Source organism: Myotis daubentonii, chromosome 5 (assembly GCF_963259705.1).
Source record: "Myotis daubentonii chromosome 5, mMyoDau2.1, whole genome shotgun sequence".
Lineage (NCBI taxonomy): Eukaryota > Metazoa > Chordata > Mammalia > Chiroptera > Vespertilionidae > Myotis > Myotis daubentonii.
The window spans coordinates 81,890,190-81,903,436 of NC_081844.1; the positions used below are offsets into that span (position 1 = coordinate 81,890,190).

The window sequence follows — 13,247 nt, forward strand, 5'->3', positions numbered from 1 at the left end:
GGCATATTTTCACAAGAATAAGTTAACAAATCACAAAGATGTTTGACTTTGATAGAACATTTGTAAAATCTGAAAATTTCTTATACCCTTTGTGTTTTTAATTCCCAAAAGGAAACTACTCTAAGAAAATAGTTTCTGACTATTACTTAAAAGTTTTTATGTGAGGTGAAGGCTTAAAATAATGTCAGTATGAAGGCATCTTTTCCTGAGTTATCTCTACAAGTTTTGTGGTTCTGAAAATTTGTTGTAGTGAAGTAATTCACACATTTAAGAACATAGCTCAAGATCCATATAGTAATAGATACCTTTAAAACATAGCATTTTTAAATTTTGAATTTAGGAGCTGAATATTTTCTTCTATATTATTATTTTTCCTTTTTTTAAAAAAAATATTTTTACTGATTTTAGAGAGAGGAAGGAAGAGAGATTGATAGAAACATCCATCAGCTGCCTCCTACATGCCCCCCCACTGGGGACTAAGCCCATGTGCCCTGAGTAGGAATTGAATCCTAGCCTCCTGGTTCATGATCCAAGGGTCAACCACTGCGTCATACCAGTCGGGCTATAATATCTTTTAAAGAACTAAAGTTTGTTTATGCGTATTTTAGTAATCCTGCTGAATAAGTAGTCCTTTGAAGGAATGAATAACAGAACTAATGTAATCTTTATGTTACATAGGAGAGTGTCTAAATATGGAACAACCATTTACTTCAAGAACTTTCTGAGTGTGTTAAGCTTTGTTTTCTGAAATATTTTAGTATTCCACTTTTAATTGGAGATGAAAATAAATCCAGTAAAGAATATCAGATAGCTTTTTATAGAGTGGGGAGGATTGAATATTATTCATGAAACTTAATTCTTAACCATACATCCAGATAATATTTGTTAAGATGTTGAATATGTAGCTAACATATTTAGTATTTACAATTAGGTCATAAACTAGCTTTAAGTTCTAGGTTAATTATTTAATAGAATTGTCTATAAAAATGAGTTGTGTTTTTTTTTTGTTTTTTTAAATAATTTTTTTAAAATACATTTTATTGATTTTTTACAGAGAGGAAGGGAGAGAGATAGAGAGTTGGAAACATCGATGAGAGAGAAACATCGATCAGCTGCCTCCTGCACATCTCCTACTGGGGATGTGCCCGCAACCAAGGTACATGCCCTTGACCGGAATCGAACCTGGGACCTTTCAGTCCGCAGGCCGACGCTCTATCCACTGAGCCAAACCGGTTTCGGCAAAAAATGAGTTTTAAGCCTGTTAAAAATTTGAGTATCAGATTGTAGTAAACGGTATTTGTGAAGCCTAATTATGGATGATGTTAGCCCCTTTTTCTTATGTTTTCCTGATTTGGGGGATGGAGGTACTTTCTTTTTGGCAAGTGAAAGGTTCTGCCCTGATTGGCATTTAGAATTTATTATATAAAGATCTTAAATGGGTAAATTAGATTTTGACATTACATTTTAGAATTCTTTCCAAGGAACTATTTTCAAACTTAATAATCTCATAATATGCTATGAAAAAAGAACTTTATAATTATGAGGGGGGAACCTACAGTAAAATAAGCTAATCTTTTTAAAGTCTTTAATAATTTAGTGAATATTTGTGCCAACTTGAATAGGCAGGTCTTGTTTTGGGGGGGGGGGGTATTGATTTCAGAGAGGACGGGAGAGGGAGAGAGAGTAGAAACATCAATGATGAGAGAATCATTGATCAACTTAGGCCAGTCTTGTTTAAATGAGCCTTTAAATGGCTTGTCTTATGTTTACCATTGACCAAAGATATTAAAAGAATTATTTTCATAAAAGCTCTTTAAATAGTCATGCCTGATTTCTTTGAATTTCTTTGTTCTAATAAAATTACGAACTTTAAGGTTATTCTTAATGAAATTATAAGTTGTCATGGGATTTACATTGTTTGTCTTACCCTTTTTCTGACATCCATTTTCTGTTTTGTCTTAAGGTTATCTTTTACCTTCTCATAACCTTTCTTTTTGCAGAGCCATTGTTTTCATTGAACCTTACAAAGGAAAGTATTTGAGGTCTCTAATCCAACAATCATTTTCTTAAAATATGACGAATTTAAAAATTTTACACATGATCATAATACTATTGTATAATTTCTCTGAGGGAAAAGAATAGTTCTTTTTAAAAACTGGCTTTTCAGTAACACAAAGTTTTGCCTATAATACGAAGATCAAAAACTGCAATTAATAATAACCTTGGTACTTTAAAATACTGATTTTGAAAAACCCTCTAAGTTTTTTTTTCAATAAAGTATACATGAAAATTTAGAGGGTCCCTGTCAGTGTTTTTACATAGTATTTCAACTGCCTTCTGTATGGCATTTTTAAGACATATCAAAGAAACTTAAAAGAAGTCCACTTGTCTTTATTTTTATTAATCTTATCTTAAAGCTTTAGTAGTTTATATAACAGATCTCATCCAGAACTAGTTTCTTTGGTGTCTTTTCTCAAATTCATCTCTCTTGGTGTACAAAAACATCTTGTAATTCCACCTCTGATAGATTTTTCTGTGTCCTTTTAACTTTTTACATCTTTTTGTAAAATGTAGTTCTGCCTGTAACCTTTTTTTTTTTAATACTTCATCTACCACTGTATTTGTCCAGTGTTTCCTTGCATTATTCTATTATTAGTGGGATTGGTTCCATAATAGACTTGTAACTATTAAATATTGCCTGGTTTTTACTGTAATAAAGTTTTATGTATTGGTGCACTATCAGTGCTTAGGTGTATGGGTCATCAAACATATAAAAACTTAACAGAGCCTCCAAATAGGATTCTATAGCAAACAATTTAAAACATCTGTGTGTAGTTGCGATTATAAAAAATTGTTTCAAGGACATTTGTTATGTACATCATTTAATATTTTATGAGAATCATATATAAATGCTTTGCAAATTCTTACATACCTGTTTCTGAGGTAAAAGAACGATTTAAGAAAGAAAATGAAAATAATTTCATTCAGAAATACATCTTGGGTGATCATATTCAGAATTTAAATTTTCCAGGTGATTATGACTATTCTTGTGGAAAGTTTCCAGAAGCCTATGCAAGCATATTCTTGTTTTCAGTTTTACCTGTTTTGAACTCTAGAGGTGCTGAAGCCCTGAGCATTAAATGAGTGTTGGTGCATGCTAAACTTGGAGAGTTTCACTTCTTTAAATCACCTACACTTCCTGTATTTGGGTTTTTTTCTTGGGAGGTCTTTTATTTCTGTACCGACCACACTTAATTCTTACCTTACAAGATTAGAAATGAAATAAATACTGCCTGATATAGGGTGGACAGTAAGAAGGCAGTTAGTCATACGGCTTATATTTGTGCAGAAATCCTTGAACTATAGGAAGCCACTTAATTTTCTTCACATCTGTCTTCACCTCCAATTGATTTTGCTACATAAAGGTCTCAGCTATTGTGTTTGGTCTTATATCTTATACTAGGTACTTGACACCTAACTTCATTTACTTGTGATTTTACTTGGTTCTTTCTGATAGTTATAATAGGTCTCATTTTCTAAAGCAGAATACAACTGATTCATCTTTGACTTGTTGACATTGATTTTTGTTTGTTTTTAGTCTTCTCCTGGAACTTAAGCATCATACTATAGGGTGTATTTTTATTCTTCTGAAAGAAGAGACCCATCTGTATTTTTACTGAAATTTTGATGTGCTCAGACATCTATCTACCCCTTCAATTGAAATGTTTTTAAATTTAGTATGAAATTCCCTTTAATAGTTAAACTTTAGCATGAAAGATTACTTTTTAAATATCTATATGCAGGCTCTGCATACATCTGGAATCTGTTTTAAGATATATAATAAGTTCCTTGTAAGTTTGAGATCTTAAATGTTTTTTTTTTTATCAACATGATGCATAAGTTTTTTTTCTTTAAAAAACGGCATCTACTTAAAGGGATTTATGACTAAAATTGCTTATTTTTCTACAGAGTTGTCTGCTGGTTCTCAGCTTGAAGAAGATTCTACAGTCCTTATTGATCCTTTTTCTTGGCGTTACCATTTTTTTGAAGCACAGTTAATCTAGTTTTCTAGTTTGAGCTTTCTTTTTGGCCATCTTTTAAAAAAAATTTTTTTTTAATCTATAAACTAGCCAAGAGATAGTTCTACAATGTCCAAGTCATTCCAGCAGTCATCTCTCGGTAGGGACACGCAGGGTCATGGGCGTGACCTGTCTGCAGCAGGAATAGGCCTTCTTGCTGCTGCTACCCAGTCTTTAACTATGCCAGCATCTCTTGGAAGGATGAACCAGGGTACTGCACGCCTTGCTAGTTTAATGAATCTTGGAATGAGTTCTTCATTGAATCAACAAGGAGCTCATAGTGCACTGTCTTCTGCTAGTACTTCTTCCCATAATTTGCAGTCTATATTTAACATTGGAAGTAGAGGTCCACTCCCTTTGTCTTCTCAACACCGTGGAGATGCAGACCAGGCCAGTAACATTTTGGCCAGCTTTGGTCTGTCTGCTAGAGACTTAGATGAACTGAGTCGTTATCCAGAGGACAAGATAACTCCTGAGAATTTGCCCCAAATCCTTCTACAACTTAAAAGGAGGAGAACTGAAGAAGGCCCTACATTGAGTTATGGTAGAGATGGCAGATCTGCTACACGGGAGCCACCATACAGAGTACCTAGGGATGATTGGGAAGAAAAAAGGCACTTTAGAAGAGATAGTTTTGATGATCGTGGGCCTAGTCTCAACCCAGTGCTTGATTATGACCATGGAAGTCGTTCTCAAGAATCTGGTTATTATGACAGAATGGATTATGAAGATGACAGATTAAGAGATGGAGAAAGGTGTAGGGATGATTCTTTTTTTGGTGAGACCTCGCATAACTATCATAAATTTGACAGTGAGTATGAGAGAATGGGACGTGGTCCTGGCCCCTTACAAGAGAGATCTCTCTTTGAGAAAAAGAGGGGCGCTCCTCCAAGTAGCAATATTGAAGACTTCCATGGACTCTTACCGAAGGGTTATCCCCATCTGTGCTCTATATGTGATTTGCCAGTTCATTCTAATAAGGTGAGTTAATACAACAGATGCTTCTAATTTCTTGTACATTGTAGTGTCTATTCTGTATTTACCTATATCTTTTACTCTAATTCTGTAGTCTGGTGACACTGAGTTGATCAAGAATTTTTATACTTTTGAGAACACTTTATTTGGAAGGTAATTGGTTTTTGAGCATTTTAAACCAGGGCTTTACATTAATACAATCTGCCGAGATTACTTCTGGCCACAAAACTGTCATCCACTGGGATTATCTTGTTGGTTTTTGGCATCAGTATAATCTTCTTATTCATATTTAAGCAGTTTTTTGTCTGCTTTGTTGAATTGTTTTAAGTATTTTTTTTTTTTTGCAGTCAATATGCTCTGCCATTCAGGATGCTAGATTTTAGCTCTCCATCTGTCTTGATTGCTGATTTGTATGTAGTAAAGATGGATTCTTGAAAGATTCTCTTTTTTTCCTTATCTGTGGCTATAGGGAAAGAGTTAATGTAGAGCCCTGGTGTTTGTTTCAGTATGTTTTATATTTTAGATTAGTTCATTCTTCCTTTTTTAATTTCCCTTTAACACAAACTCTCATACTATAACTGAAATTTTTCATCATTTTTTTTCTCCTTTTCCACAACTTTCTTAAACATACTTCAAAACTCACTTTTTATTATCCCATATTGCATCTATCCCTTTAGAGACTTGGAAAAATCAGTTACCGCAGTATCCTGCTCTGTGCTCCTCATAAACATATTCTTTTTCTGACTTAGGCTTAGACTTCTGGTATAGTCATTTGAACAAAAAAATATATATCTCGATTCTCCTTTGCTTTAATTATCACATCTGGCAAAATGGGAACTTTTACAAAATGCTCTTTTAAATATGTTGTCCTTTTCTCTTTCAATGTTTAGATTTTACTTGTTCTCTGATTATTATTTTTTCAATATACAGTGCAGTTGACTTAAAGTCAACACGACCATCCGTTTTTCCTGATGTGGTGTACAGTTCATTTCTATTTAACTGGGATATGTTGCCATTAAATTGATGGTTAATGTTACATAGGGTATTTTATTTATAGTAACATTTGGAAAGGTCATTTTCTATTCATAACAATTCCTTTTAAATGCATTTTTCAGTGAGTATTGATTTTGAATTAACTAAATCATAGATTATAATCTTGTGTCTGGACCTCAATATTTTTGTCACAGATAATTAAGAGGAGAGACTTATATTTGAGTTTATAGAGTACTTTGAAAAATTTTTTTTAAAAGTAATTCTCAAGTATTACAAAAATCCTTTGAATTAATGTTTAAGTACACAAATATTTTCATCTATACCAAAATAGATTAACATTAAATGCTAAATTTAAAATTATAGATCAATTTTCATTAAGATACAGAATTTCAAAATCATGGAAATTCGTTTGATAGGTGATTTGACTAATGTCCTTTTTCAATTTTTTTGGCTAATACTAAGAATATATTATGGGATGTAGTTTTTGTTCAGTACTGAACTTCAAGTTCTAGGTCTGATGGGAGTTTACTTAATAAAAAAGTCCATTAAATTTTGGTGACACAAAATGTTTTCATTACTCCTTGCCTTTTTGCAGTAATGGCAATATTGACCGATGTTTTCAGGTAGGATCTCTAAATTCCAAGGAAAATCACTAGTTACATATCTCAAATGAAAGTGATTTTAAGGGACTTAACATCTTTGTTACTGGAGTAATAAATCAAAACCTGTTGTTAGAAGTCTCCTTTTGACTGAGCAGTAATTTGGCCTTGTTGATTGCACATAGAAAATCAATTGAGTAAAGGAACACAAAAGGAAACCACAGGAGGACCTGAATCAGAAAAGTTTCTGTTTAATATATAGAATTATTTTTTCTCCAAATTTTGCTACCTCTAGTTCCTAAACAGTGATATTAGTAAATAATAGTAAATGGGGTCTAAACAAACAAAAGAACAGTTTAAAAATATTTGGTGAAACTTTGGGTTCAAGAGTAAGATACCCTAACTCTAGTATAAGAGGTACTTTTAACCTGTAAAAATGCTCAGGCCCTACCTAGTTTTGGTTTTCTGACAATATTGGGAATATTTAAGAACTAGTTTAGAGGTCCTTTGATTGCTTAATTTACAAAATGTATATTTGTAATTTGGACCGATTTTAAGAAGTGTAACCACCTGAATTCTCAATGTAGTTTCCTTAACATAACTGATGTTTTCTGGGTACCTGCATTATTGAAAAAAATAATTAAATTTTTACATTTAGCAGTGGTTCTTACTCTTTTGATAGCTGATGTAGAAACAGTTACTTCAGAGAAAATTCCTGGGGTGAAAGTAGATAATGACATTTTTTAAAATATTTAATCCTGCTCTCTGGTATTGCTGCATAACTTGGAAAATCTGTTCTTTTCACTTACTGGTAACGTTAAGTAACGTACATGATCAAAACTTCTTAGTATGAAATAAGAAACTTTTAGGTGAAAAAACCTCATCTAATTTGTCATCATTTATTATATTTAAGTGACTTTCAGTGATGGTATTGCTTTTCTTTCTTTCAAGGTCATTTTAGAGCATCAAGTTGCTTTTCTATACAACCTCAAATTCCTTTTACTTAAAGAAAACTGGCCTTTCACTGTCTTGTCACTTGAGTTCATATTTTTCCTTTTAGTATTATTCCAGAAGCCCTTATGTTATTCTTTATTCTGCCATTCCAAAAGTGCTTCTCCAAATTATCCTTTCTTATATAACTTGGTTTTCCTACAGAACTTCTGAATTCAAAAAGAGAATCCTTATTCTTTTTTTAATCTGATATGAGAGTTAACCTCTATGGAGAATCCAAGGATTTACAAGTTTTTTAAAAACCCTTTACTCTTAATCCTCACTTTAAACCAAACAGTAAAAGATCAGGTGTGGTAGTGCAGATTAGTAATGTGTGGGTTTGGGGTGGTTTGTAACTGATTCTTTCATCTTGGCCTTCCTTCTAGTACTTGAGTCCCTTGAAAGATCAGCCACACTTTAGCGTAAGTTTGAACCTTTAAAGGGCATGGAGTGTTAGATATAAATAATTTCTGTTCAACTAGTTAGCCTTTCCCTCTCCAATGAATTAGAAGCATGCCTTAATAGGGTAACTTAACTCCTCTCCCAACACACTACTTTTCAAGGATATTTTATAAATAAAATCTGAGGATATTTTTAGTTCCGAAAATTCTAAATTATTTGTTGAGCCCCTCTTCTGTTTTTTATCACCTTTACCTATGGTGCCTCTTGCTTACAGCCATTTTAAAAGTGGCCTCCAACAAGTCAATGGTCTGTTGCTTTGCCTGTAAAACCCTTTTATATCCCAAATAATCTAGTTGTAGAGCCAGCTGGAGAGATCTCTTTGAATTCCTTATTGGTAGCCATTATTCAGAAGACAATCTGGATTTGAGAGATAGCTCTTCAAGTTCTGAGAAATGCCATTCTGTTTGGATGTATTTCATCTTGGTTCTCTCATGGGATTTTAGTTAATTCTATTAGAATGTTTGTAAACTTGTAAGATAAATCAGTTTTTTAAATTTAGGATCCTGTCTATAAAAACAATTCTAAAGCTTTTCAAAAAGTTATCTCTTGTAAATTTGGTTCTTTGTTTTAATTCAGCTCGTGAGAGCCTTTTTTAAAACATTGCCTGACCATGTTTTATATTCCAAATATTGCATTAGGTAGTATGGATGTTATAAAAGTTGTTGCCTCATTTTGTGAAACAATAATACTCATACAGCAGGAATTGTAAAACAAGATAGCATTCATTAGCAATGTAATAATAGTTCACTTTCTGAGCACTTTCTATGTGCCTGGCAATAAGAAGTTTATCTTTATTTAATTTACTTTTTATAAAACCATACGAGAATATTGCATCACAATGAATTGTTTTGTACCAGAGATTCACATCTAGCAAGTGACACCTTGGAAATAGAACCAGGCGGTGTGGCAGCAGAGCCTACTTTTCCTAACAACTCTCTTATATTACTTAAAACATTAATCATTTACTTACTTTTTTTAACTAAAGAAACGAACATTTATTTGCATAAAATAGAAAAGTTAATCCCTTTAAATTTTAAATAAATACAAAGGAGCAAATATTGACCAAATGCAGCGTTTCCCTCCTTTAAAAGTTGGGAGCTGGCATTGAAATTTGCTTCTTTATTTTTGGGAAATATAATGGGAACTTAGATTTGGGGTAAATGGGGAATATGTTCTAAAAAAGCCATTTCTATTGAATCATCTTAGCTTTATGTTTGTAGTATACTTGGGTCATATCTCAAAGGCTAGATGAAATTAAAGCCTTCATGTTTAGCTAATTGTTCACATTTAAAACATACTTTCTAGGAAAGTAGATACAAGCATGAATATTTTGTCATATTTAGAGTACTATAAAAAAGCAATTCTAATATTTGACATGAATAATTTAGTTTGTTCTACAGCAGAAATTATGTCTAGCTAATCTCAAGCAAGGTCAGTTACTATTCTTGATCTTTATTATTAACTCTATATCTTTTCCCTGTCAGGCCTATTAATATGTTAACCAAGTTATCCAGTTTTTCCAAGAGTGTGCATGTCGTATTTGAGGGCAGGATCAAGATACAGGGATTCAGAGAAAAGATTTTAAATTCAGTGTGATTAGTGAATGTGCAGGTGTTTGTACAGCCTATGATACTTCATATAAATTAACATCCCAGAGTTTGGTTCAAGTGAAAATATTTTAGCTTTATATTTGTTAATTCTACGAATTTACTTTGCTGCAGGAGTGGAGTCAACATATCAATGGAGCAAGTCACAGTCGTCGATGCCAGCTGCTGCTTGAAATGTAGGAGTTTGAAATACCTTTAAAGCATCCTTAATCGTGAATTGGAAACAACCATTGATTGGTTTGGGGGAGTTGGTTATTTACTTGTAATATCCACATTGTTATTACTGCATAGGCAATGTTTAGATCTGGGATCTTATATGGAATATTAGATGCAGTGATAGTGATACTTTTGTTAATATTCTAGTGTAAATAAACATTGGCCTTTTTATACAAATTGAGAAGATTTTTAATAGACTTAAGATAGCTTTTGATACGTAGGGTATTTCAGTAACAATACATGCTCTAAAAATATCAAATATACAAAGAAAGGAAAAGTTGATAGAAGTTACAAATTAGTTGTTAAGCAAAAACTTTCAGGATGTATTTTTTGGTTTTGGCATACATTTGTTTCTGAGTTTAAACTAGAATAAAATTGATTTCATGGAGAATCTTCCTGTCTAAGCAGCACACTAGTACCCATTGTTCACTGGTGTTGCAAGTTTCACATATGCCTACCTCTGTTGGGGCTGTCCTTTCTAGTGTGTTCTTGGTACTTATATAGGAAAAGCAAAACCTGTGTGGTTGGTCCTCATTTCCTTATATAGCCCATATTTCTAATTCCTCATACAGTATTGATTCTATTTAAGACTTAGCAAATACAGGGGGGAAAAGTCAACATTAATTACCTACATTTTCACGCAGTACAAAACAAATTTATTTTCATTCCTTTGGATTAATTTGTAGTTTTGAAGTTTTTCTTTGGGAAATATCAATATATGGCATGTTTTAAACTAAATATTTTAAGACTTAGACTTTCCTATAACTTTACTAATAAGTAACCTCTATTTTAAAGGCCAAACAAGGCTATTTTGTGAAAAGGACAGTTTTATTTTAAAGTTAATTTTCTGGTCTTTTTAAAGCTACCCAGAATGGAACCCTGACAATGATACAGGACACACAATGTAAGTTAAAAATTTTTAAGCTATTGTTTGTAAAGGAGATCAATGTAAGGAATTCAGGTTAAACTTTCAAAATATTTTGTATTGAATGTGAGGGCAAAGTCACTGTGGGTGAATTTTATTTTTTATAATTTTAACGTTGATTAAAAAGTTTATCATTTTAATGAAATCCAATTTATCATTTCTTTTAATTTTTCTGGTATCTTTTGTGTCTCTCGTGTTAATAAAAAGTTTTTACCGCCCTAACTGGTTTGGCTCAGTGGATAGAGCATGGGCCTGCAGACTAAAGGGTCCTGGGTTCAATTCCATACTGTGGGTGAATTTTCAGAAACTATTTTATATAGTAATTTTTATTGTATTACTATTAAGAATTTTCTTCATTGCTTCACATATAAATGCCCCCAAATATTAGAATCATAGTTATATGGGGGTTGTTTTAATAATGAATTTTAATTATTTCTGGTGGACATCTTTATCATGCTTGTTATATTTATGTCTTCACATTACTAGGGGTGATCCCTTCATGTTGCAACAATCTACAAACCCAGCGCCAGGAATTTTGGGGCCTCCACCTCCCTCGTTTCATCTTGGGGGACCAGCAGTTGGACCAAGAGGAAATCTGGGTGATTATAAAATTTGTGTTATTCCCTAAGAAGTTTTGCCATAAAAATAAACTGATTATGGGCAAAAGAAGACTCATTAAACTGTTATTAAAAAATAATTGCATGAAAAGACATGGTGCTCATATTTGTAATATCTTTTTAGTGTTTGAAAGTTGTTCATTTTTCAATTGAAATAGCCTATTAGAGCAAGTATATTTATTACAAGAATAAAAAAGTACTTTTTCCCACATAAAGGTGCTGGAAATGGGAACCTGCAAGGACCAAGACACATGCAAAAAGGCAGAGTGGTCAGTAACTCAACTCTTGCTTTTACTGTAATTACTGTTTTATGAATGATATACTAATTGAATTTGTGTCAAAGTCCTTTCTATTGAAAGACTGTTATAGTTTGAAAGCCATCAGGCTTTTCTATTACTTTGATCAGAGTTAATCTTTAATATGCCTATAGTTGAGAGGTCTCATCTTGATTCAGGGTCTTAAGAACTTTCCTATCCAGTAATGTTTATAGTATTCAATTTAAAAATCAGTGCAGAGACTGTTTTCTGAAACTGAGATCTACCCTTCCCCACTGACGTGATTTCCTGTATAGTTTTTAAAGTCTCTAGAATGTTATATGACAGTGATGGCGAACCTTTGGAGCTTGGCGTGTCAGCATTTTGAAAAACCCTAACTTAACTCTGGTGCCGTGTCACATAGAGAAATTTTTTGATAGTTGCAACCATAGTAAAACAAAGACTTATATTTTTAGTATTTATTTTGTATACTTAAATGCCATTTAACAAAGAAAAATCAACCAAAAAAATGAGTACGCGTGTCATAGGTTCGCCATCACTGTTACATGAGTTGATATTTTAAACTAGAGGCCCAATGCATGAAATATGTGCATGGGTACGGTCCCTAGGCCTGGCCGGCGAACAGGGCCATTGGGGGGCTTTCGCCAGCCCCGCCGCCAGTCACCTCCCGCTGCAGAACAATCGGAGGTGGGGGCCCTGCTGGCACCCACCTTGGCTAACCTGGGCTTGCGGGCTGGGGGCAGCTTCTGCATTAAGCGTCTGCCACCAGTAGTCAGTGCGCTTCATAGCGACGGGTCTATTTGCATATTAGGCTTTTATTATATAGGATTCTTAATCTGTTCTGGTTAACATTAGACTAGACTATAAAATTAGTGTGCATAACTTGTTTCATATTGCTTTTAAAGAGATGTATTGACTTGATTCTCTTTCCCAATGAATAGGAAACTAGCCGAGTTGTTCACATCATGGATTTCCAGCGAGGGAAAAACTTGAGGTATCAATTATTACAGCTGGTGGAACCATTTGGAGTCATTTCAAATCATCTGATCTTAAATAAAATTAATGAGGTATGAGTTTAAAATACGTATAGTATTTATTCATCACTAATATATTTCCTAAAGAGATTATTGCATGGTTTTGTATTAGAGAAATAATTCAATATAATCTTTTTTTTTTCTTTAAAATATTTTTATTGATTTCAGAGAAGAAGGGAGAAGAGGGCAGGAGAGGTAGAAACATCAATGATGAGAGAAAATCATTGATCGGCTGCCTCCTGCACACCCCCTACCAGGGATTGAGCCCACAACCTGGGCATGTGCCCTTGACCGGAATCAAACCCAGGACCCTTCAGTCCACAGGCCAATACTCTATCCACTGAGCCAAACCAGCTAGGGCTCAATGTAATCTTAAATCATCAATATGGAATGAAGTAGATGAAAAGCCAATAGTTGAAGTATGATAATATTTAAGTCTTAATGAATATCAATGTGTTCTTTAAATAAAAGAACA

General features: G+C 33.3%; 1 protein-coding gene across 19 annotated transcripts in view; it reads left to right on the plus strand.

Annotated features, from left to right (window-relative positions):
* MATR3 (matrin 3) overlaps positions 1-13,247 on the plus strand; it is a 50,267-nt gene that overhangs the window by 27,530 nt on the left and 9,490 nt on the right. For 13 of the 19 annotated variants that reach the window (XM_059698528.1, XM_059698529.1, XM_059698527.1 and 10 more), the window contains 6 exons: positions 3,970-5,060; positions 9,820-9,881; positions 10,784-10,825; positions 11,333-11,445; positions 11,680-11,732; positions 12,680-12,805. In XM_059698528.1, the coding sequence (XP_059554511.1) occupies positions 4,149-5,060; positions 9,820-9,881; positions 10,784-10,825; positions 11,333-11,445; positions 11,680-11,732; positions 12,680-12,805 (1,308 nt within the window). In that variant the 5' untranslated portion in view covers positions 3,970-4,148. The remainder of the gene's footprint in view (positions 1-3,969; positions 5,061-9,819; positions 9,882-10,783; positions 10,826-11,332; positions 11,446-11,679; positions 11,733-12,679; positions 12,806-13,247) is intronic. The other 6 variants (XM_059698540.1, XM_059698539.1, XM_059698543.1 and 3 more) reach the window with 1 other exon arrangement.